The sequence below is a fragment of the Passer montanus genome, unplaced genomic scaffold, assembly GCF_014805655.1.
Source record: "Passer montanus isolate IOZ18808 unplaced genomic scaffold, ASM1480565v1 scaffold37, whole genome shotgun sequence".
Lineage (NCBI taxonomy): Eukaryota > Metazoa > Chordata > Aves > Passeriformes > Passeridae > Passer > Passer montanus.
In genome coordinates this window covers 8,722,337-8,747,158 of record NW_024368485.1, presented here as the reverse complement: position 1 = coordinate 8,747,158, position 24,822 = coordinate 8,722,337, and the positions used below count along the sequence as shown (strand labels likewise).

At 46.5% G+C, this 24,822-nt stretch overlaps 2 protein-coding genes across 3 annotated transcripts in view; one reads left to right on the top strand and one right to left on the bottom strand.

Moving 5' to 3' along the window:
- Nucleotides 1–9,483, bottom strand: part of LOC120505958 (serine/arginine repetitive matrix protein 3-like) — a 30,383-nt gene extending 20,900 nt beyond the window's left edge. The window contains exons 1-2 of one of the 2 annotated variants that reach the window (XR_005628384.1): nt 8,818–9,483; nt 2,019–2,212 (exon numbers count right to left, since the gene is read on the bottom strand). Coding sequence is in view for 1 of the 2 variants with exons in the window: in XM_039716953.1 (XP_039572887.1) it covers nt 7,672–8,385 (714 nt within the window). In the remaining variant the exon portion in view is untranslated. Of the gene's footprint in view, nt 1–2,018; nt 2,213–7,441; nt 8,419–8,817 lie in introns of those variants that run through there. The other variant, XM_039716953.1, reaches the window with a different exon arrangement.
- Nucleotides 8,274–24,822, top strand: part of JAG1 (jagged canonical Notch ligand 1) — a 36,151-nt gene continuing 19,602 nt past the window's right edge. The window contains exons 1-3 of the mRNA XM_039716944.1: nt 8,274–8,809; nt 9,639–9,944; nt 20,596–20,647. Coding sequence (XP_039572878.1) covers nt 8,738–8,809; nt 9,639–9,944; nt 20,596–20,647 — 430 coding nt within the window. The 5' untranslated portion in view covers nt 8,274–8,737. The remainder of the gene's footprint in view (nt 8,810–9,638; nt 9,945–20,595; nt 20,648–24,822) is intronic.

Here is a 24,822-nt window from a genome sequence, read left to right as displayed (position 1 = left end):
AGGAAAAGTCTTTTAACACTTTAGAAAACATTGACTTGGTGGAAGGAATTGGCTAGCTCAAGGGATTAGTAATGAGATACTGAGCCCCTTAGCTCTAGGTCACCACACTGAATCTGGTCCAGGTCAGCAGAAATCAAAAGCTGTTGCTGTTCAGTGGCCTTTGGGAATCAGTTGGTGGTCCCACCCCAGCCACCTCTGGCAAAATATCTGTACCAACACTAATGATAACAGTTGGCAGCACTTACAGGAAAGGTTGAGGGCTGGCACAGTACAGGAAAAGTCTGAGCAGAGAAAGATGTCCCTGCAAGCACACTAGGCTGTGACTCAAGAAAAATGAGAAAACAAGTTCCCTCATCTTCTACAGATTTCCAGTGTGACTTGGGGCATGAAATTGAGAATCCTGTTCAAGAAAACTCTATTTCCTCACTGCAATGGTCTTCACAAGGCATTTAAGGCCTAAACATCTCTGAAGCTCAGACCCCCACCTTTAAAATGAGAATAATTAGCTTGAAGTGCTTCTTCTGCAGGGAGATCCTGAGTAAAGGGGAGATATAGAAGCTAAACAAGAAATCAAGACAGGGGAGCAAGTTCTTTCCAAGTAAAATCAGCTCCCCTACCTCCAAAGCAAGGCATTTGCTGCATATGCACCCACAAAGCTCTGTGTTTCAGGTGCTTTATAAAAAGGAAATAACCCACATTTCCCTTACAGCAGAGTACCCCCAGAAAACCCCAAATTTCCACTGCTGCCCAGCAGAGCCACATCAAAGAATCCAACAGCTCCCAGCTTTTATCCCATTGAGGATGAAATTCTAATGTGTTGTGCAGGAGGTCAAATAGATTATCATAATAGCCCCTCTGGCCTTAAAAACTATGAAATTGGAGAATGAATCACAAGACATCAGTCACCATTGAAGGCAGGATGGTAGGCGGCAGAGCTCAGTGAGAGGGTGTGATATGGCAGAGTAAATCCAATGTTCTTAGGCCCTGTGAAGCTGGGAAACTGACATTTTGCCTTCTTTGATGCCCCTCTGGGACACGCGAGAGATGCAGGTTATTATAACAATAAGCCCGGTCCGCTGTCAATGCGGCCTAAGAACTCTTACGGGAGTGAGTGCGTGAAGGATTGAGAAACACTAGTTATTTTCAAACTGGATTAAGTCTTTCAAAAGCTAATAGGTTTCCAATGAGCTGTGGTGGTGCTGCTGCAGCTGCTCTAATTTGAGAATAAAAGAATGCAGGCTTTGTGCCTAGGGACCTGTTATTGATCCGAGCAAGAAGGATGAGAAGGAAGGGGGTAGAGGAGGGTTATCCTCCTTTCAGCTGGGGCAGGGGCGTTCCTTTCAAAGTCACATTATCTGCTAGTAACAACAAAACCTAACCCCATGACATGCTGCTCTATACAGGATTGCACTTGTTGAGAACTGAAAGCATCAGAGAAAAGAAACCTCCACTGGCAACCTCGGGCAGCAAACTGCATTGAGGGCCCACGAGACTCAACAGATGGGTCTCGAGAGTCCCTCATTAGGAAACGTGCCTGTCCCTTTGCATCTGCTGCCCCGCTCCATGCCACGCAGTCATTAGCATTGCAGGCTCACAGATTCCTTAGCACGTGCTTCCAATAAATATTGGAGAGAAAGGAGGAGACGGAAGCCACTGCTTGGAGCAGCGAGATGAGGGGTAAAGTGGCCACTTAGGAAATCCTTACACACACACACACTCACACACACACACACTCACACTCACACACACACACACACACTCACACATGCTGCCCCACAGCAGGGAGGACAATAAAAGGCAGCCAACCACAAATGTGCAGTTAAAGGGACAGGTGTGGAATTGCTCCTATTCAAGTTGTGGCAGATCCTCATTCGTTCCTCTCTGCCACAGTAAATAAAAATCATCATTATATATAGGAAAAAAACCTACAGTTCAGGGCAACACACAGATTGTGGACCTACAAGAGTCTGTGGCCCCTTTCAGACAGAAAGCTGGAGCACACTGGGTAATGCCATTACCTTCAAAGAAGTTAATTGGTTTTAAGGGTCCAATTCTACAGCCAGGCTCCTTTGCTTTCAGGTCTTCACCAAGCTGTCCTGCTGCCACAGTGCCACAAATAAGGGATGTCCTTCACCCCACCTGGAGTGGTCCAGCCTCAGGGCTGAGATCAGGAGCAATTGAAGAGAAAATCATTTCCCCTGTGCTTGAAAACCTGGTGAGACAAAACAGCTGTCAGGGAGGCAGGAATGGAAAACCTTCCAGGTACTGTGGAAAAAGCAAAGACAAACCTTTAACCAGAGAGGCAGGGTGACCGGGAGCTGCACTTGCTCAGACTCTCAAGAATAAGTCCCTATATTTGCCACCTCTCCCCGATGCCCCTAGACTGTTCTTATTCCAGTCCTTCTCATTTGCTCTATTTTCCACTACCCTGCTGGAAGCTGCAAGCATTTTGACCACAGCTAACTCCAGAGTGGGACTAGAAGAATCTCAAGTGATGAACGGTGTTAGATACAAATCTTGTCCAAAATGCAGAATTTTCAACACCAAAACTCACAAATCAGTGCAAACTCTGACTCTTCCAAATGCTGCTGGCTCTAACACCCAGTCCTGTCAGATCTCCAGCTGCAAGATCACTGACAGAAAAGTCCTCAATACACATCTGCAGGTAGTAGCACTGTTGTGACACGCAGAATGGTCAAGAGGCTTTTTTTCATTCGTGTGTAAAGAATGAACACAGAGAAAGACATTTTTTTCTCCCCTTGTTTTTATCTGTACTACCAAGGACACCAGCCACCTGCTGTGGCCTGTGCTTTATCTAAAAACATTTAGCTGATGCAAAAAGGCTCCTTCCACCAGGGAGTCAGCAGTGCCAAGGGATGAGGTAAAAACAGACCACTGTGCACATCCCTAGCTCCCTGAGGAAAGGGCTTCCCCTGTAGATCAGCAGCATCACTCCCATGCAGTGAACTTTGTGGCCCAACCCACTGGCCACTGCAGCAAGTTACTTAAACACATCCCTAAACTAAAGTTTTTGTTTCTTGATTTAGGCACATCTGTTTTGGGCTGAAATTGGATTTTAGAAATCTTAATATCTTTAAAAGTTTCTTCAGGCCAAATGAAACAACTTCCTTTATTCCCCATGCAGGAATACGTAAAGTCAAGGCCCAGAATATTAGATCAGGTGGGGAATGATGGCAGGCAAAGGCAATAAGTCATTTACTGTACACTCAAATTTAAATCTGCTAATCACAGCTCTCTTCTCTTTAGACGTTTCCTTAGCTAAATGACAGTCCTGTGTACTTCAGTCTTGCACCTACAGGCTAATTTGTGATTGAGAACATATTGAACACATACTTTCACATGCAATTAACAATTAAAACAATCTGCATGAGAAGAGAAGTTCAGCATTTTGATGCTGTCATGACAAGCAAATGAATATTGGTCTGAGCACTTCCTCAACAAAATTGGCTCAAAGCACCTTTGCAGAAAGCTGTGAGGAAAACACTACTTGAAACTTGGAGCTCTTTGAATGCACCCCATTGTTCACTGGAGATGGGGCTCAGCCCAGGTTTCAGCGCAGCCTCTTTGACAGGAATAGCCGAGGTTGCTGCTTATCGAATGAAAGTGTGATCTTGTCTGTGACAGGCGTGCCAGCACTGCTCAGTGTCACAGTCTTTGCACCTACTGGGAGCTACTCCACCTTGATAAGCTGTACCCCTACCCAGATCTAAAACCGTGGTCTCAGCTCTTCCCTGCTTTTAGAAAGTGGGGATTTGAGATCAAATCACAGCTGCACAGGAATCCCACCCCTGGGAAGGATAAGTGAAGGACAAAGCAGTTGGGTCCACAGGTTAATGTGGAGGTATCTGATCCTTGAAGGGTTAACAGAGAAACAACCAGAGAGCAGGTTTTATGTGCATATAAATAAAGGAAACTGAAGGAGAAACAGCACTATTCTCTGGAATGGAGTAAGGTCCCAATTTTAAGCTGTGACAGAAAGCAATAATGTTATGGATTCACTTAATTACAGTTGGATAAAACATAAAGGCTCTACAACAGATGTATTTTTTGGTACTACAGCTTTAACTCTTTCAAGGACTTTACTGGTTCTCACTGCAGTAATTTCTTAGTACCCCAGACTTCTTAATCGTTCTCTGAGTATCCTCTGAAATAGATTTAGTGCCTCACTTTCACTCTGGGGAATGAGACATTTCTAACATACAGAAAAACTAAGGCGGGAATTTCACAGTGACAAAATGCACATGCACAACAAACACAGCACAGCTTTGAAATTTTAGTTGTCTTAAGCAACACACTCCAGGGAAAGGGGAAAGTAAGGGCTTGTGGCAGCAGACTGGATTTGGGGCTCTGGTTACTAGAGCGTCTTCTTCTCCAAAATCTTTTGTCACATTTGGAAAGCTTGTCTGAAGACATGGCTTTAAGAAATTGCCTGACTGGGAAGAACTGAAGCTTTCATGGAAGTGGGAATGCACTCTTCAGTGCTGGGTAAACTGTGCTTTTTCTCCTAACCTCTGCCACTTGCTCAACTTTCTCATCAGTGGTAGTTTCTCCCCTGCTCCATTTGTGAAATAGTCTAACACCGGGTGTGGCTTCCCCACAAAACGCTTCCTAATTAGTTTCTAAGCATTAAGTGATTATGGAAGCGCAATTCCCATTCCACTCAGGTGATGAAAAGCTTTACAGGAGTTCAGTCTCACTTTGTAATTAGAGAAATTAGCTTTCTAAGTTTAGATCACTCAACTGTGCAAATGGGTTCATCTGCTGGAATGTGTTGCTCCGAAATGCGTGTCAGCCGAGCAGCACGGCGCGGTCCCTATCTCTGCTCCGCGACACTCGCCCAAGTGGGCAGGTCACTTCCAGAACAGCCAGAGGAAAATGAAGTGTTGTGGGTGTATTATAGGAAAGGCCTTATCTGAAAGCTCACTCATCCGTGATTGACTGTGGCGATACGTCCTTCTCCTTGCAACAGGGAAGCTTAACTCCTAGATAAAGGATTAGCCGAGAGGATGAAATTTCACTCTTCCACTCAGTTTGTCCAGGCTTACATCTAAAACTGCAGCAAATTTATTTTATTGGCTAATTTCAAGGAGCAAAACTACTTTTATAAAAATCTGGAGGAACAAAGGGCTCCTTTAGCCTCTTCGTTTGCTGTGAAAAGAGCTCATTGAGCTTTATGAATTCTTTAGGACCACAGATTCCACATGTCAACATTCTTTTCTAGTAGTCCTTTAACTGGTTTATAGAAGGCTGATGCAGTGTCAATGCCCTATGATTATGCAACTGTCTTGGTCTGCATTACAGTAGTAAACAAAAGTTTAGTCACCGACTTGAAAAGGAGATGCATCAGGTCCCTGAACGAAGAACTTTTCCAGGGGCGCCATTCCAAGCTTACCTTCAGGTATCACAAATCTAAGGAAATCCTGTGGGATTGTTCACAGCCGTGGCTCAATGAGTCACCGAGCTTTAAAAGGAAATTACAACTTTCCTCACACAAAGAATTGACTTCACGACACCTGACCCTCGTAAGCCAGACACTCCCTCTAAAGGCTGTGATCCTGGTCCCACCGAAGTCCTGGGCAATCTCCCAGTGGCCTCAATGAGCAGCTCTGTATTAGGGAGCTGATTCAGGCCCAAAGGTTGAATTGAAGCACTGCCTGTAACGCTGGGCTTTGGCACACTCGATGTCTGTAAGGGCTTCTAACGTGGATGTGATCTAATTATGTCGGAATAGGAAGATTAGCAGGAAGTAACTTTACGCAATGTAAAAAGCCCAGTGCCAGACGCTGAAAAGTTCTTCAGCAGCCACAGAGGAAGACACGTCGGCTCCACACCTTGTGAGACGTGCAGGCAGAGCCTTGCAGCAGGGATTTGATGTGCACTGGTCTCTGGCTGCTCCAAGCAACTGCAGTTCAGGGCCCTGTGCACATGCAGCAGTTTGCACCCTGCTGTGCCCGTAGTGAAGGGAACATCTTGAAGAGATGCTCAGGCTGCAGGCAACGTGCTCTGCTGCTTCTCACTGCTCCGTGCACTGGCTCAAGGGGCCACTGGGTCTCTGGGCTCTTGACAGTCCAGAGAAAAAAAGCAAGAGATGCGACTCCAAGGAGGAAATTCTAGACTAAATAAGTTTAGGGGGATTTCACTGAGCTCAACATTTCTTTGAGGGCTGCAAGGGAGAGGGTTTGCAATGCGCTTCTGCACATGATTCATGCTCTGCCTTGCTTTACCTATCACTAATACTCTCCATCTCAAGACACTGGGAGACTTAATTCATTAATGCTTGCAAAGCATTTTAAGTTGTTGGACAAGTAATTCTGTTTGAGGGCAGCTACACTGCTGAGTCACAAGCACTGTGGGAAAGAGGACTCTGGATTTCCTAAGCACTGGAGTCAAACAGGTGGAGTAACCTTTTACAGAAAGGCCAACTCCAGACCTGCCCTAAAGGTATGGAGCATACCAGCAGCAGCAGGATATTTAAAGACCCAGAGGAGCAGATGTGTGGCACTTGGGAATGAATAACATTTAACCAGGCTGTGGAAGCTAACCAACACCCACTGGGAAAAGAGAAGAGAGGCACTGGTATCACCAAACTGCAGCCATGTTGCAGATTAAACACCAGGAAGGTCTACCAGCCTTTGAAAAGTTAATGAATCCAACGAGATATGACCAATGCTGCTGGAACCTGGGGGCTGAGCAAGGCTGGAAGGAGTATTCAGCAACTGCGCACCTCACAGGCGTGCCAAAATTTCCAGAGTGCAATCTAAGTCATGAACTCACAAATGGGAACAGGATCTGCAGGAGTCAGGTGGAAGTCTGAGCACAGTTCTAAGGTGAGGGGCACAAATACCACCAGCTTTCCAGCCTGGGGCACCCTAGAACAGGACAGACCTCACCACAGTCAAGAACAGGCACTTTGCTTTTGCCATAGGAAATGAAAACAAAGGATATAAAATTAGGTCAGAAATCTTGTTTTCCTTTGTACCACTGACTCTGGTGTATAAAATAGACATTCACACATCTACTGTGTTAGATCAGGGTGGAATAGATCAGGACATAAGAATAGCTGTTCTGGGTCAGACCGAACGTCATATAGGCCAAGTTCCTGTCGCCAGCGCCTCAGGAAGAAAGGGACAGTGATGCAGCGAGTTCCCAGCACAGTCACCCAACTTCTAGACCCGCAGCCCAGGGACTTCCCAGAGACAAAGTTAGGGGTGGGGTTTTTTTTGGTTTTCTTTTTTTTTGTTCAATGCCCTTTGATGTGTGCTCTTCCTTTGGGAACCAGTCTGAACTCTTTTTGCTACTGTGCAAACTTCTGGGCTTCTCAGTAACCTGCGGCAGGGAGTCCCTTAAATAAGTCACCTGGCTGTGTGGCTCTGGACCTTGCTCCTCAAGGGATGTGCGGCAGAGCAACCTCAGCACCCACCTGAAAACTGGGATGAGGCTCTGCAGCGCGGGCACAGGGTCTCTGATGGTGTCGGCACTCTGCCAGCACTGCGCTGCCGGCACTGATCAGCCGAGGGATCTTTCCTCCCCTGGAGCGCGGCAGGCCCTCGGCGGCGCGGCCTCGTGTTGAGGCGGGCACGAGTCGCACGGTGGCGACTGCCGCCTCGCTTCCCTCAGGGCAGCGCCGGCCGGGGCTACCTGAGCGTCCCCTCAGGGCGCACCGCCGCTCCGGCAGCGCCCCCGGCCCGCCCCGCCTCGGCCACCGAAGGGCGAGAAGGGCAGGCGGCCGCCGCCGGCCGCTGACAGGGGAAAGGTTTCACACCGCAAAAAGTGTCCCCCAAAATGCTTCCTTCTTCCTTCCACCAGCGCCGAGGAGGCGAGGAGGACCGGGCAGCGGCTGCCGTGCGGGCAGGACCCGCGCGTCCCCTCAGCGAGCGGCGGGGCGGGAAAAGCCCTCAGCCGGGAGCGCCGCTGAGGGAGCGCCGGGGCCGCCTCAGCGCGGCTCCTCCTGCTCCAGGTCGCGCTGGAAGCACCTGCGGAGCGGCGCTTCCCGAGGGACGGAGGCTCGGGGCGGCCGGAGCGCGCCGCCTCCCTCAGGCGGGGGAGCCGCGGACCCGCGGCTGCCTCCATCGCCGCCGCCACCGCCTCCTCCCGCCGGTACCTGCCGTCCCCTGCCCGTGCCATTCCCCTCCTCTGCTCCCTCCTCCTGCTGTCCCCCTCATGCATATGGATGGGCGCATGCGCCGGCCGCCCTGGGCTAGATGAAGCGGAGCGGCGGCGGCGCTCCCAGACGGGCGGGCGGCTGCGGGGCGGTGCGTGTGCTGCATGTGCGTGCGTGTGTGTGAGTGAGTGACTGTGCGTGTGTCTCGGGGGGGCGAGGGGCTCCGCCGCAAGAAATAAAAGGACTGGGATAATAATCGCCATAATAAAACAAAAAGAAAAAAAAAGGAGAGAGAGAGAGAAAAGAAAAGGGAAAGAAAAGAAGGGAGGCGAGAGAATAAGGCGGATAAAAGGAGGCCGGGCTGCTTTGCATTGAAGAGCGGGGCGCTATTGAAAGCGCTTGAAAAGCGGCGTTGTCCGGCGCGGGTGCGCCGCGGTATATTAGAGCGGGGCGGCGGCGGCGGCGGCAGCAGCGGCGGCGCCTCCTCCTCCACCACCAGCTCCTCCGCCTCCTTCTTCTCCTCCTCCTCCCTCTGGCCCTCCCCGTCCCGTCCCGACGCGGAGCGAGCGGCGGCGGCGGCCCTGCAGGCGGGCGGGCGGGCAGCGCGGCGGCGGCATGCGTGCGCCCCGGCGGGCAGCCGCGGCGGCGTGCTCCATCCTCACCCTGCTCCTGGCGCTGCGGGCCCAGGTACGTACCGGGCACGGCCTCGCCGCTCTCCGCGGGGCTGGCGGGTCTGCCGGAGCCCGGACGGGCGTGCTGCACGGCTCCTCCGGCCGGAGCGGGGCTGCTGCCCTGACTTCTCTGGAGATGGCAAACGCGGGAGCGCTCCTTGCAGCGAGGCTTAATTCCTGGGAAAGAGAAACGCGATTACTGCAAACCGCTTTTATTTTCCCCCCAAAATCACTTTTTCCCCCCTTTTGTTATTATTTTTAGAAATCTGCTCAGTAGCAGCGCTGCTGGGGCGGTTAATGAGCGGGTCTGAGTCTCAGCTGGGCAGCTCCAGCCGTGCCCGGCTCAGCTGCACCCCGCCGCAGGCACAGGGCTGCTAGGCTGCCTTTCCAGGCAGTGCAGCATGAGCTACATCGTTTTGCTGGGCTTGCTCCTCGCCTCTTGCACTCTTGGTTTAGTTTAGTTTTATTTCCTAACTATTTGGAAGCCTTCCTCGCGCTGTTTTTTTCGGAGCTGGCATTTAAGGTTGTTTTTTTGGCATTAATGGCGTTATTTAGTGGGGCTGATTTATGAGCCCTTCTCATGGATGTGTGATAGGGAAAAGCTTGGGGTGGTTGGCTCTGTTTTATTTTTAACATTATGCATGTGCTTCTTGAAAGCACACTTAGAATTACTTTTTCCTGTCTTCAGAGTTGTTGTAGATTGTGTTTGGGGAGAAAAGTTAGGTAACTGTCTCTTGTTTCTTTTTTTTTTTTTCTTTTTTTTTTTTTTGGTTCGTTTGTTTTGGTTTGGTTTTTTTTGTTGTGTTTTTTTTTTTTTTCCTTCGGTTCTTTTTTGGGATTAACAGGTGACTTTAGCGTCGGGACAGTTCGAGTTGGAGATCTTATCCATGCAAAATGTGAATGGTGAACTGCAAAATGGAAATTGCTGCGATGGCACCCGAAACCCAGGAGATAAAAAATGCACCAGAGACGAGTGTGACACCTATTTTAAAGTTTGCCTGAAGGAGTATCAATCGCGGGTCACTGCTGGCGGTCCTTGCAGCTTCGGATCCAAATCCACTCCTGTCATCGGAGGAAATACCTTCAATTTAAAGTACAGCCGGAATAATGAAAAGAACCGGATCGTTATCCCCTTCAGCTTCGCCTGGCCGGTGAGTTGCTTGAGCTGCTCTGGCTCTGTTGGATGGCGCTTGAGATGTCCTTAGTGAGCTGAGCTCTAACTTCTTGTGCCAAGGGAAGAGGGATCAGGATTTGGGAGGGAGCAGGCATCTTGGCAAGAGCGTCGGGAATCCGCAGCACAGAAATGAGTAAAATGTAGTGGTGTTTTTGTTTTTGTTCCCTGGGGCTCACAATGCGCAGCCTGTTAAATTTGAAAGTCAGATGTGCAGTGAGGGGGATCTAAATGGGTCAGGGAAGCAAACCCAGTATCTCTGCACTTTACAGCATGAATAAGTCTCTTGAGACTTAGAAGGTCAGAAGTTCATTTTTTTTTCTTTTTTTTTCTTAACCAGTGAAGTCTTGGGCTTAAGCCAGAAGAGCAGTGGGTTAGGGGCTGTAGAGGGATCCCGTGTGAAAAGTGTGTGTCATAGCTGGCCTCCTTCCCCGGAGCGTGTTTGGGAAGGCTTCCTGCTTCTCCCAAGGGGAAATCTCACTGCACTGCTCGGTGTGGATGGGAGCTGCTCTTGCTGTTCTTGGTGAAGTAGTTGCCAGCTTCCCTGGGAAGCTGGCTGTGTTTGGAGGTGCTTGTGGACTCCAGAAGCTAAGACTGAGAAAAGCCTGGCTTCAGCTTTTGGTGCGCTTCACCCACTCCTCCCCACAGCACGCCTTTCCCTGGCTACCTGCCTCCTGTGGTCCAGAGATTCTGGCTTCCCTCTAGTTGTGCGCAAAACTCGGTGGCTCGAGGAGGTGGGGCTTTTTGCCAGACACTTTTCCAGCCTTGTCCACTCTAGTAAATACTGGTCAGCCTTGTGGAGCAAAGAGATGGAGGATGGGTGAACCCTTCCTTCGTCGGTGATCCTGCTTTGTTGTTGGCTGGAAAAAATACTCAGACATCGCTGCTGCTTGTTTCTTCTGGGCTGCTCAGGAGGGTTGAAGCTTTGATGGTCAGCTCTGCAGAGGGGCCCTCGGCTCCCTGCAGAGGAAGTGAGGACCATCTTTCCAAAAGGACCGTCACGCAGGCCAGACCCACATGGGCAGGCTCCAGGGCCCCAGGCTCTGTGGACATGGACGGGTGCCATGCCTCGGGTGGCAGGAGGTCACGGGTGTTGTGCCTGGCAGTGCTCTGTGCACTGGGGGCTCCTGTCTGGCTTTTGAGGTGCCTCTCTGGGATCTTGTGGTACGAATGCTGAACGCTCCCAAATTTCTGCTCCTAAAACTTGTATTTTGAGATCACCTAGGAAACAAAACTGTTTCCCCCCTGCCACACACACCCCTTCTCCAAAGGCGCTGAGCAGACAATTTCCTACCAACTGCCTTGGGGTATGTTGATGCTCAGCAGTTTTGTAAATCCAGTCACCCTAACCTAGATGCCTAAGGTCATTTTTGGGAGGGGAGGAGGGCCCTGAATGTGCATGCAGGGGAGGGGTGACTCTCATTTCCTATCCTCTGCCACTATCGCTGCTGGCGAGGTGGAAGCATGCCTAGACCCTCCAAAGCTTGGCCCTTCATGGGCAGATAAGGACTGGTTGCTGGGAGGGCCTGGGGGGAGGACAGCCCGCCCCAAAGCATTCCTTCTCCAGCTGTGGTGTAGACACCCTCTCTGTGGTCCTGCCCCAAGTGCTGCAGGCAGCCGTGTGCTCTTCAAGTGTCCTGTGCTGCCTCCTACCTGCCTCCTCTGTCAGCCGGGACTTGTGGAATATCCAGGGCTGAAGAGGCACAAGGCAGAAATTAAGTCTCCGTTTTTAAGGAGATAGTATTACAAAGTACAATAGCAGAGTTAACAAAAGTATTCTCTGTTGGAAGTACAAGTCTATCCTTTATTTCTTTCTCTTTTTTTCCCCCCTAACATGAAATGAGATAAAACTGTTATCAAATATGCCATCAAAGGGATAAAGGGCTTTGTAAAAATCTGAGGTATTTGAAGCTCTGCCAATGGCTGTAGTGCTTGTGTTGCAGATTTTGACTTTTGTCAGAGAAGTCAGGTACATCAAGGATTTTTTTTAAACTAGCTCCCAGTAACCTGACTGCCTTGAATCTATAGGTATGCATATAAAAATGGTGTGAAAACTAAACATGTTCCTTCTAGGAGCCTCTCTCTTCATAGGGTTGGGAAGGGAAATCTGTGTGTAGAGGGTGGGTTTGGGGGTGGGGACCCTGGGAGAAGTCTCTTAAGCTTGCCTGCATCTTAGCAAAAGAAATGCTTCTATTGTCCTGCTGAATCTCATTCAGCACTGGAATCTTGGAGCAGCAGCAGCAGCAAAACTCCAGTGCAACCTTTGAAATGGGTAAAACTCAACAACTTGAGACGCTTGGTTCATAAGCCTGGGATTTTGGAATAAGCTCTTGCATTTTCCCAGGCAGAAATGCACTTTTTGAGATGCTGATGACAGTCTGTGTGCAATTATCAAGCCTGCTTCCCAGCTTTAGCTTCTACAGGACACAGCTTTTATGCTAGCCATTGTGACTTCCAAATGGCATTTGAACAAAAGAATATCTAATGTGGCAAAGCTCTTATTTGTACTAAAATTGTGTACACAAATCATTTCAGGCATTTTCAAAGCTCTACGGATAAAGTAGTAAACTTAATTTAGTCAGCTCTAATCTGATGCTGAAATTTCAGAACTTAAAAAACTCTTTAGGTGGCTGAATACTCTTGACTTCAGTAAGAGCTTGAGATTAGCATTGCATTTACCCATGTGGCTGATCATGAGAGGTATCTTTGAATACATTCAGCTGAAAATTATAGTAGAGGTAATAAGAGCTAAACCAAAGTGTTAATCATATTGCACTTGAAAATTCATGCCCTTCTCTGGATTGTGTTCTACTCTGAGGGAGGCTTTTCTTGGATGTTCCAGCTTGAGTCAGTAGCAACATTCAGAAGTCTTGTTGCCTTGACTACTTAAAAAAAATTAAAAAGAACAAGCCTCTTCCCATGTCAAGCTGCCCCCTTATGCCATTTGTGAAAAATAGTTGCATTGCATTAGAGGCCTTTATTCATGATGCAGGAGAGGAAGGGGAGAGAATGGGGCGCTTTAAAAGTATTGTTAGAGGGGGCTTGCAGTTGTAATGTAGATTCGAAGTGTCAGGGTCTTATTAATAACTTATGGGGTTTGCTCTTGTCAGTTTTGATACGTTCCCCTGTGAGTAATGGGTATGGAGATGGTGGGCCATAAATTAATTTAAGTGATGGGAGGTTTGAGTAAGTTGCTAGGAAACAGGGCAGCAGCCCAGCATAAAGGAACTGGAGTGGATCAGAAAGCTGCCCCTGCAGTAGCTGGTAATTCTTCAGTGCATTGAGACAATAGTGATGATGATTAAAAAAAGTAAAATGCACCAAGGCTTGCTTCTTACATTCATTTTGAGACTTCACTGACTTTCTTGACAGGCAAGCTTGGCTTTATGAAGCCGTATAAAAAAGTATGGAACAAAAGCATTTCCATGTTCCACTTGTCAAAGAGTTCTGTCTGAACAAGTTTGGTTCCAAGGCAGACACATGCTCTTCTCTCACATGAATCAAACCTCTGGCCTTTCTTAAAGAGCCCCAAGTGTGGTGTGTGCTGCACCTTGAAGGGAGCTGAGCATCAATTAACTAAGCAACACTTAACCCTACACTTTGCTTTTATGTAAAGAAAGATCTTTTGGGGGTTTGGCGAGACTGAGTAAGAAGGTCAAACTTGGCAATTCCTTTGGTATGCATAGCTCTAATTTCAAACAGCTTGTTTATCCCAAAATTATGCTCCTTGTAATTATTTAATATTCGGGCCAATTGCACCAACACACCAGGAAACTACTGAGGTGGAAAAAAAACCCTCCAGCATCTCAGTGAGTTTAGCATAAAATACAATTTAAAAGAGTTTTGAACATCTTTAAAATAAAAATAGTCAACCTAAAAATAATTAAATAGCCAGCCTAGCCCCTTTTTCATGACAAATCTTAGTGGTCCTGATTCCTGATGATGTAAAATATGTTTTCTGGGTAGGCATTGGGCATTGTTTTTTGTGGCTACAGAGACACAGTAAAAAAGCTTTAGTGTTTTTTAAATTTTTGTGAACTTAATCCCTCTCTCTTAACACAAGAGGTGTCCAAAATACTAATCTGCAGCTGATATTAAAGTAACAGCCTTTTGAATCTGAGAAAAAATATCACTATACTCACCTGCTTTATTTTCTCATTTAAGCCCTGTATGTTACAGTTGTAACACTAAAATTCGTCTTTTGATTTTGTTTCTTCTCTCCCTCCAGTTAACTTCTTGAAAACTTATAGAAGCAAATGCTAGATTATTGTTCATGCTTTTCTTGAACAATGCATGACAAGTCATCTTGGAGCATGGGCAGATCAGAAGAAATTTTTATAATAATAAGATGCATATTAATCAAATCCATGCTCTGTCATTTGTTGTTGATTAATAATATAAGAATAAATCTTAGCACTCAAAGTGTAATGTTTTGCCTAGGATAACTATTCAAAACAGAGCTGGGAGTATTAAATGACATCTAAAGCATAATTAGCATCACAAGGCTGTTTTTTTCCCAGGACTGGAGAAAAGTGATGCAGCCATTCAGAGGTTTTGGACTTCTTATATGTTTAAAGAGGTTTTTTTTGTCTTCCAGACAGTTCAGAGCTTCATCTTCATGGTAAATCCATTTGACTATATTAACATAATGTGTCTAAAAATAAATCCTCATCTTGCCTGTTCCAGAATTTTTGTTCTTGTTATAATAAAGGCCTGCTCCAGTTTAACTTCAGTGGCAGCTGGATTGGGCTTGACACTGAAGCTTATTCCTAAACTTTCTCAGGCTACACACATCCAGCACTGTCAGCTTGTTTATGCAGCTGGAAGTCAGCGTGGCTGAAAATGAATTGCAAAAATTCGATGCTTTATGCTTAAAGTTGCAGTTCAGTCATCGCTTCCCAGTGGGCTGCAGGCTGCAGTAGAAGTCAGCTGGTTCTAAAGCTGCTGAACCTGGGTCTGAGCTGTTTGTTCCAGCTTCGCTCCCGCAGTTCTGATGCCCTGCGAAGCAAAAGCCTTAAGCTACAGTTCTTAAAAGTACTTCTCTATAGATAAGGAGAGGTATCTCAGTAGATAACACAAATGACACGATTGGTTTTGGAAACTGAAACTAAGCTTGCCTTTGAATTTCTCTAGATGAACAGAAATTTTATGTGTTAATTGACTCAGTTATAATAATTGAACTGGTAACCCCTGTGTTTTAACACAAGGAAAGATGTCAAAACTAGAAGCTGTTGCATTTGTTTCTTGTTAGTCTGTGGAGCTCATGGTTCTGTGGTCACTATTCTGCAGCGTAAATTACACTCATTATTCTTGTAGTGTTCAGAAGAAACTGCAAAAAGTGGATAGAAGTGGTTAAAGTGGTTTGTAAATAGTCAAACATCCAGAGTCCTTTACCAGCTCAACCCAGTTCTTAGGCACTTAGGTAAATAAGTAGAAAGGCTTCTTGTTCAGGCTTGCTCCATGTGAACCTGACTGTTTTGCTTGGCTGGCTACTAGGTATTCTGTCTATTAACCTTGCCACCCTTTTGTAACTGGTGCATTTAATTATCAGTGGGATGCTTTAAACAGGTAGGGGGACTGATAAGGGCAGGTAATCTGCTTGTTGGGGAAGGTTGAAAGCAACCATTGACATTTTGGCCTATCTGCTGCTCTTTGACAAGTGGGGCTCCGTGAGAAAATAACTCCGTAACTAGATAAGGTGCAGATTAAAATGCTGCTGTTGTATGAGGCACCCTGGCAGGTGAGATCACCTGAAATCATTAGTTTAAAAAGAGAGGAGGAAAAGGGGAAGAAGCTAGTATACTTTTTTTTACCTTTTTTTTTTTTTTTGTTTTAAAGAAGGGGGTGGAGGGAAGACCCCAAGTCTCCCCCCGAGCCCAGCACATTGTCCCGTTAATGCATGCTAGTTTTACGATTGGAATACATTGTAGTCCGGCCACCCAGACAGAGGCATTGACTGCTAATATTAACCAAGAACAATAGTGTGGCCATACTGACTGCAGTGAGGATTACAGAACATAATGGGGCCTATCCAAAAATAATGCTAATACAGGACAAGCAACAGGAAGCAGCAGTAGACTCAGCATTGCTCGGCTCCCAGACAAACCATGGACTTACTTCACACAATGGCAACTTCAGCACATTATGTATTCACAGGATACTCATTATTCCAGCAGGCTTGCCAGATCAGAGATCAGCCTGGTTTGCTGGATGCTTAAGCGCATGCATAGTTTGGATAGCGGTACTTTTGTGTCCTTCATCATTTGGCAGGAGGGTGGCCGTGGTGCTGCACGAAGGTCTTGACTTCGGCTGCTGCCTTCCCTTGCCAAGGCAGCACGGGGGGCAGGTCTCTCCTGGAGCTGCTGCTATGGTTCAGTTCGTTTTCGTGTCTCCTTTCTGTGGCAGTGCAGGGTTTACTGGCACATAGAGCAACAAAGGAGCTGCTCAGAATGAAGCCTAAAGGAGCAGCTGCTGTGTTTGGTGTGGGCATATTCTGATGAGGCTCTTGGCTGGGCTGCCTGCTCGGGGTTCAGCAGAGCTCTTGGCCATAGGCTTTGAGGCGTGAGAGAGATTGCCATGGCTTGGGCTGTGTTTATATTCACCGGGTTGAGGGAGTAACAGCTCTGTAGGGTGTTGTCTTGTCCTTACGTAGACTGTCCCAAAGAAGAGCTTCCTGATGATGTTCCATTTCACAAAAGGTTAAGAGGGTTAGGTGGCTTTCCTCCTTTTCTGGAGTATGTTCGCATATCCTCTGGGTGAGGAGCCAGTTGCCTTTAACTCCTTTGAAGGACATTCAGTTGTCAAAGTTGACCGACCGTGGCACAGTGTGGTGATCATCGTGGAGTGACAGTCCGGAGTGACAGTCGTGGTGATGGTCAGAGGAAGTGGGTTTGTGGCTAGCTTTAACCCTGCTCAGAGATGCCCTCCTCCCTGGGCACGCTGAAACGTGCCTCAGTTTCCCTGTTGCACGTGTCACAGCTGGGCACCTGTGGCCGGCTGTGCCGTGTCCTCAGCGCCCGCGCTGCTGCAGACAGGGTGTGTGTGAGCTCGGTTCTCAGGCGGTGCTCGCAGCTGTGCAGAGCGGGAGGAGAAGGCGGCTGGGCTTAACCTGCTCTCCTTGTTTGGCAGAGGAGGAGCAGGCGCAGCGCTCTGAATGCAAAACTTCCCACTGCATTTGTCTAGTCATGGTTTCACATGCTCAGCAAGGCTCTTGCATGCTCTAACCACAGGGTAGGAGGGAAAGGAGTTAGACGGGTTGCGAGCCCTTTGGAAACGGAGGCAGCACTTCGCTGAGGAGCCGGATGTTTTAATCTTGCTCTGGCCCACTGACTCGCAGAGTGCCTTCAGAAGCCTGAGTACAAAAGCACCTCCTTTGGGTGGATGTCTGGATGAAGGGAGGGAAGAGGATAATCAAGCAGAGAGCTTTAAACACCTGTTTACCTGCAGCTGCCAGGATTCATTTAAATAACCAGAAAGCAGGTTGCATTGCCCTTTGAGATCCTTAGAAGAGACAATTTCTGGTGGGTTTTGGGTCTGCCCAGTCTCTTGAGCTGTACTATCAGTGGATCAAGACACAGTGTCGTGTCATTGAGGAAAACAGCTCTTGCACACTGATGCTTGCTTTGTTTCTTGGAGAGTGAACTTAACCATTTCCATCCTCTCCTAGCTTCACTCACTGAAGTTCTGCTTAAATTTGGCCATGCTGCCTTTCAGCCTCTGGACTGATCTGCAAAGTTTAAGGACTTGCTGTTCCATTCAAGCTGCCTTTCCTCTCAAGCCAGAATCCCTGCCTTCTGGTCAAGCTCAGGTTTACAGTGGCTAATTGGGTGTGACTCTGGAAAGTTCACTGCTGCCTTGTTGCCTAGGACATCACTTTGATGGAATAAGGTACATGATGTGGAATTCTTATGTCTGGATATATATATTTATTCAAAGATGGGCAGAGGTCATCTATGGGCATGGGAAAACTTAAACCTCCACACTGTAAGCAGTCATTCCTGAGATATCTGAATCCTTGATCTATAGAGTGGGGATGATATGCACTTCTAAAAAATCTCAACAGTGCAGCCTTGTACAGAACTGCTTTTCTGGGGGGGCTGAGGGAATTAGCTAGAGGTATATGATAGTTGGATTGTTGAAGGGGGTTTGCTACTGGTGTGAGGCTCTGGTGTCTGTGTGGCTTTTGTTTAAAAGTGTCCCATCCTGAACACAAAGTCTTGGGGTTTTTTGGTCTTTTCCCCATGCTGAGAGGGACAGAGCCAAGGGATCAAATGCCATTCTTTATATCACCCCTTTCCAGGACAGGGACTCTTCATTTAATACATTTAGACTAAATGAGAGGGGGCAGTTGGAAACAATGGAATTGCCAGGGTAGGTCTGTTCCCTCTGCATTTTGTTTCCATCCAGTTCAGCTGAAGCATCTCCTCTCTTTTAACCAAACTCCTGTGTGGTAGTGGAAAGTGGTCACACAAGTATCTAGCAACAGTAGCACTCACAGCTAGGATTCAGCCTTTCCTTAAGGGCTAGGTGTGTTGGTAAATAGTCCTGAGAACCAGCAGGGAACTGTTGCTATGAGTTTAGACAAAATATCTTCCAAAACAATTATGCAAGGCCGAAAGGAAAACATCCTTAACTTTATTGGAAGTAGTGCTAGTTGCCATCATTCATTCTCTATATCATAATATTTTTTGTCAAGCTTGTAGTAACATGTTGAGCTTGTGCTGCTTAATGTTGGTAATTAAACCACTGAGGAAGCACCCAAGATAGTGCAATCTGCATCTGTAATATGGCTCGGGAGTTCTATTCTGGTTTTGTTTGTTTGTTTTGGTTCTTTCTTTTTTTTTCACCACTGACTTGTGCAAGGATTTTTTAAATCTGTTTTAAGCAGTGTTAGATGACTGAGTTGCATTTTGGTATATTTGATTTTCAGAGTTTCTTTCAGGTTGTCAGACTTGGTCTAGAATAGAAACAAGTAACATATAACTTTTCATGAAATATTAACCAAAAATGGTTCAGGCCAATGGAGCCTCTGCATAGAAGTTTGAGTGCATGTCTTGGCTTGCCCAGCTTTGCTTACTTTTGGAAGCATTTTCCCACAGTTATCAGTGAACAGAATGGAGTCCTGGTCTGCTTTGAATATGAAACATATTTAGGCTATACAGCAAGCCAGTGTCCATCACAAACTGGGTTTTCATTCAGAGCCTCATGCTGTGTCCAGTCGTGAGAAAGCAGTCTGCTCCAACTCTTGTTCTCTTTTTTCTTTTTTTTTCTCCTTTTTTGTTTCCTCTCCTCTTCAGAAATCTGAGGTCTGCCTTACCCCTGTGCACCTTGTAGCAGCTCACTCTCGGAACTGTATTTTGGTCTCTGTTACAGAGGCACTGCAGACCAGAAATGAGCAGCCTGTGACTGAACATGGACACAATTAAGGAGAAATAAACCTTGCAATGCACAGTTGCTATGGCAAAGCATCAACACTCTTCACAGAATTTTTATTTGCCGTATTATTGTTCTGCTCTCCAGATAGATGTTACATTTGTTGCCTTATCTGAAGTTATATTTTTTTACTTTTCAAGTAATATTTTTTGCTTATTTTTCCTCAGCTTTTTCTTTTTCTTTCCCCCTTCTGGAGAGGAGGTGTTTTGTTTTGGTTTTTAATCATTGTGTAAGTTTGGATGTGGCTGGCTAAATGGCAACTTTGAAAGATACAGCCTGGATAATAATATCTCGGGTAGAGCTGGAGGAGGAGGAGGAGATGTTTTAATGGGTCTTGTTCTCAAGTTAGGATTGAAGATAAAGGTGGCTTAGATGTAATAGCTGGCATCTTTCCAGCCCATGGAGTCACTTCAGTCAGTTTATGCTTATGATTATTATTGCTGGAGTGCTACAGAGCTCATTGGCAGCTTGGAGCATCTGTAGAAGGGACACGGGTGGAGAGCGCGGCTTCCCTTTCCCTGCTCTTCCAAGGAGGCTGATCTCAGCCTTTGTTTTACAGTGCTTCTCTCTCACCCCACCCCCTTCCACATCCATCAGTCCTTCCCTCCGTTACCTGATACTTGTGGGAGCTGCGATGGCCCTCGTGCAGACAAAGCTTTCAAAGGGGGTGCTGAAAAGCGAAGTCCCTGGAGATTGCGCTGTCAAGGAGGGCACAGTAATCTTAGCAACACTTCTTGCTTTCAGGATGGCTGGGGGAAGGGACATCGAGACTATTTTTCCGTAACTAAAATTCTTTTGAAGCAGTTTTTGAGAGCGGGGGTTTGGTTTGGGGGTTTTTGGTGCTGCTGTGCTATCCCACTGCTTTCTGTCTTCCATGTGCAATTGTCCCACATGCTTTATTTCGGCTGGAGTGCAGTGTCAAAAGCTGTACTTCCTGGTTAAGTACATAAGATGCTTTAATGATAACAAAGATGAGCTATCCAAGGTGAAAGGTCTTCTAAGTCAGACTGGATAAGGTAGCTTATGAGGTTTCAAGAAGATCATGTTTGTCTCAAGCATAATCTTTTACCTATTTCTGTGTTCAAGTATCTGCTTTGGGGTAGAGACCAGAATTTTTCTAATTACAATTGTTGGCAGGTTTTTTTCCTTTCCCTTAGTCGTGTGTGGCTTTGAAACTAACTTTTATTTCTTTTTTGCAGAGATCCTACACATTGCTTGTTGAGGCGTGGGATTACAATGATAACTCCACAAGTAAGTATTCCTTCCTCTGCGTATTCAGTTCTGACACCTCTGTGTCCCTGGCACTGAAAGGCCTCTGGGAACCTCACCAGCTTGCTGTGAGTTAGAGCACAAGGAGAGGGAAAAGCTCTCCCCCAGACAGCTTGGAGCAGTTCTCCAGACCCTGCAGCAGCCTGTCTCACTCACATTGCCTGCAGAGGGTGAGTAGCTTGCTCACCTAGGCACCAACAGGGTGATGCCTAAAATTAGATGCAGTTAATTCCTTCTTTCTCCTCTGGGAGAGTAAAAGCCAAAGGATTTATTCAGGTTTCTTTCTTTGACATTTTTGGTCTTGTTTTGTTCTTTTTAATTAGGAATATTCAGAATATTCAGAAGCCCAAGTCTTGTTCACCTGACACCTCTCTATAAACTAAGCACTTCTCAAAACTGAATGTACTGCTTTAAAGAAAGAAAACAACTTAAAATCTGCATAAGACTTGATATCTGTATCCATCTAATGACTGTAGATGAGAAAGAGGAGTTACTACAAGCTCTTCCTTGGGACTTGGATGTCTGGGGGTTTATATGCAGGGGCTGAAAAAATATTTACCAAACACCACCTGGTAGGGCTGGCTGAAAATCAAGGGTGGGGATCTTTCTCCTGGAATGTCTCTGGTTGGTTTCAGAACCATTCTGCTCAGCTTTTCCTGTGGCTAGAGGAAGCTGCACAGGGTCTCTTGGCACATGAGCTGCTCTGCTTTTTGCCTGCTGTTACTGAAGGAGGTGGACAAAATCAGCTCTATTTCAACCTAGGGCTTTAACAGTGTGTGTGTGGTAAAAGCCACAGGAGAGAGTGCGAATCTCAACTCATAAAGCTGTTGTTGACACAACAGGCCTTTCCTTCAGCAGCACTGGGGTCCATCTTACAGAAATCTTACAGCAGCTTCTTGTGCTCTGCTTTGGAGTGCCAAGGTGGCAGCCAAGCAGGAATGAAATGGGCTTCACGCCTTGTGAGAGAAAGGCCTTGGAGAAGTGTGCACAGTGCTGTGCTTTTATGTTTTAATTGGTGAGGAGTGCATAGCTTGGGAACTACTCTGTGTAGATCTGCCCCTTATATTTTTTTACATGTACATGGGGTGTCTTGTTAATTCTTCATGCCAGAAAAGCAGTTGTTGCTTGAACTAAATCATGTGGCATGTTAGGGGTAGCCACAACAGCCTCATACAGCACTGCTGCAGTACCTGCAGTGATTTCAGACTCTGTCCCAGCACAGTCATGGAGCAGTGGCTGGGGGATTTCTTGGATATAGAGTGTTATATGGAGGAGAAGAAAGTAGATGCTGCAGCAGCAGTGAAATATTAAAAATGGAAGATGCCTGAATTCAAAATGAAATTCTTGTTTATAGTAGGATCTGGGAGTTGTTTCAGACTGGGTCTCTGCCACTTTTACTATTATTAGAGCTCATCTTTTTTCATGAAACAACTTCATTTCCAAAGCTACACAATGAACCCTTTCTTTGCTTTCATGTTCTGGAAGTACAATTGTCTTCAGACAAAATTGCCTCATTTCTCAGCAGTGCATTTGACCAAGTACAGACATGCTCTTGCATATGTTCCTGATCTGCATTCCTGCTCCAGCTCTGCTGTCACTTACCCATCTGTAGGTCACTCCAGTCGCTGCACTGCACAAAACTTCTCCTTTGTGCTGCATGGCTTGACTTAGTCAGCTTTCCCAGAGCTGCAGAGTAAGGCTTGAAGAACTAGTTAAGAAAACAATTAGAATTAAACAATTGTCATCGTATAATGAGAAGAGAGGGGTTTTTTGATGTCCAGGATTTTCTTTTGCCACTGAATCGTAAAGACCCCATGAGAGCTCTCAACAATAAAAGTGGGTTTAGTGGACTTGTGTGGCTTTTCAATAGCTCTGAAAGCATCCTCTGATCAATGCAGTTGTTAGAAGATCCTCGAGTGGATGCTTCCTTCTCCCCTCTACATTCCTCTCCTCCTACGTTCGCTTTACCACATATTCTCTCTTGTCTCACTTCCAAGAGTGGCTTGCAGTTAAAATCTGGCCCTGTTGAAGTTGATGAGAATTGTGCTTTGTTGGAGCCAAGATTCAACTCAAATGGTTTTCTTACTCTGCTTCTTGTCTGGTTGCCATCTTGCTACTGTTGCTTCATACATAAAGCTAATGGGCTGACATTGCATCTCAAACTATGTCAAAGAGCTATTGTAAATTACTGGTATCAGTTGCATGTGAATTCCAGGCGGGCATAAGAGACTTCACAATGTAAACCAAGCCGTGGCTGGAAGTTGTCTGAAACAAAGACTTTCAAAAATAACTGTGCTGTCCTTGGCCACCCAAACTGCTCAGAGAAGTCTGGGCTTTTTCTGTTGTTGTTTTTGCTTCCTGATGCTGCATAGTTATAATTTCCAGGCATTGGCGCACTGAAAGGCAAAGGTGGGCAGTCAAAATAGCTCATTTCCTTGTGTCTAAAACCTTTGATACAGTTGCCCACTGAATAAAAAGAGGGATTTAGAGCTTTGAAGTGTAGCCACAAGAAGTGAATAACACCAACAGTCTCTGACAGTGACGTGCGGAGCGGAAGCCCGAGGTGTACAGAAAGCCTCTCTCTTCCACTTCATCAGTTTCTAATGGGTTAATGCTTCCTCTAACCTTTCTATCAAAGCATGGGGTTCTGAGTCAGATGAAGGCAGTGGAGTTCAGAAGATCCCTTTGTCTCAAGCCTGGCTGACTGCTGCTTTTTATTTACTTAACCATTCTGCTGTGTGGGGATTGCTTCCTATAAAACTGAAACGGTGGCTGGTGCGGCTAAGAATGGCAGGGCTGTTGCAATGCCTCCCCTGGAGTCTGGGTCAGCACCCTTGTGCAAGTGCACACTGACAGGTGGGAATAGGCGAGGGTGGAGGAGCTCTTGTACAAGAAGGAACATGCCAGCGCTTCATTGTGAAAACTGTGGGTGCTGGCTAATGGAATAATGGAAAGGGAGCTCAAACCCGAGAGACTGCGCTTGAATTCAGGTGGATGGGGGTAGCTTGAAAATGTGTATCCAATGGAAGACATTTTATCCATGAGCCAGAGAGAAACTGCAGCTGGGTTTCATCTGAGCACCTGCAAAAAAAGATGAAGTCCAGTGGACTTAAAAGGGTGTTTCTGTTTGAGTTTAGGCTGTGGTTAAGGTCTCCAGAGAGCTGATGGCTGGAGTGAGAGGTCACAGATGTACAGCAAGGACAAGCTTCCTGATGAGCTGGCAGATAGGAGAAGAGTGAAAGCAGGGGCAGAAGGAAAGATCACTTTTTGAAGGCAACTCCCTTTCTGGTGCCAAGGACTGAAATAGTTGTCAGTGGTATGTTCCCAAGGGGGAACAGGAAAAGACTGGAAAAGCAAGAATGGTTGTGGGGGTGGAGGTGGGGGGGCTGGTTCGCAAAACTAAATTGAGTGTCGTTCTCCTTCTGCCACTTACAGGAGAGGATAAAGTTGTTCCACTCCCAAGGAGCAGGATGTCTTTACGCACACTTGGTGTTTGGGAAGTGCCTTTGCTTTCCAGCTGTGCTGTGGATGGAGTGTAATCTTGGCAAGTGCAGCAGAGCCATCTCCAGCACGCATGAGTGGAACTGTAATTGCCAGACTAGCCCCATTCAAGAGGAGCAGATATGCATCTGCTTAAGTACCTCTTAGAATTAGTCAATAATCTTGCTGATGAGATCTAAGAGCCTTACACCTGCACGGCACAGAGCGTGATATTGCTCTGGATGTACCAGTATGGAAAGGTCCTTAGGCATCCACATTACCTGTGAATGGGATTTAAATTAATAAAGGCCTGCCTGCATTTGAAAGTCTGACACATAGTTGTGGAGTTGGGGGCTTAGTGCCAGTGAATAATAAAAACTGATTTAAATGGAAAAATACTATAGAACAAGAAATACCAGAAGGTGAATAAGAAGTTGTTGCCCTTAATTTCACACTGTAAACACATAATGAATGCTATAGTCTTAAGTCACAAATACCCCCAAAAATGGGCAGATGCTCACAACCTCTGAGTATTGACACTCTTGTGTGGCTGTGCAGCAAGAGCTTTGACTTCATTCTAAACTGCAAACAGACAGGCAGGACCCAGTGGTGGATCCATAATGGGTATCTGAGGCTTGAGAAGCCTGTCAGGAAGTTCTTTACTGAAAACTGCAAAT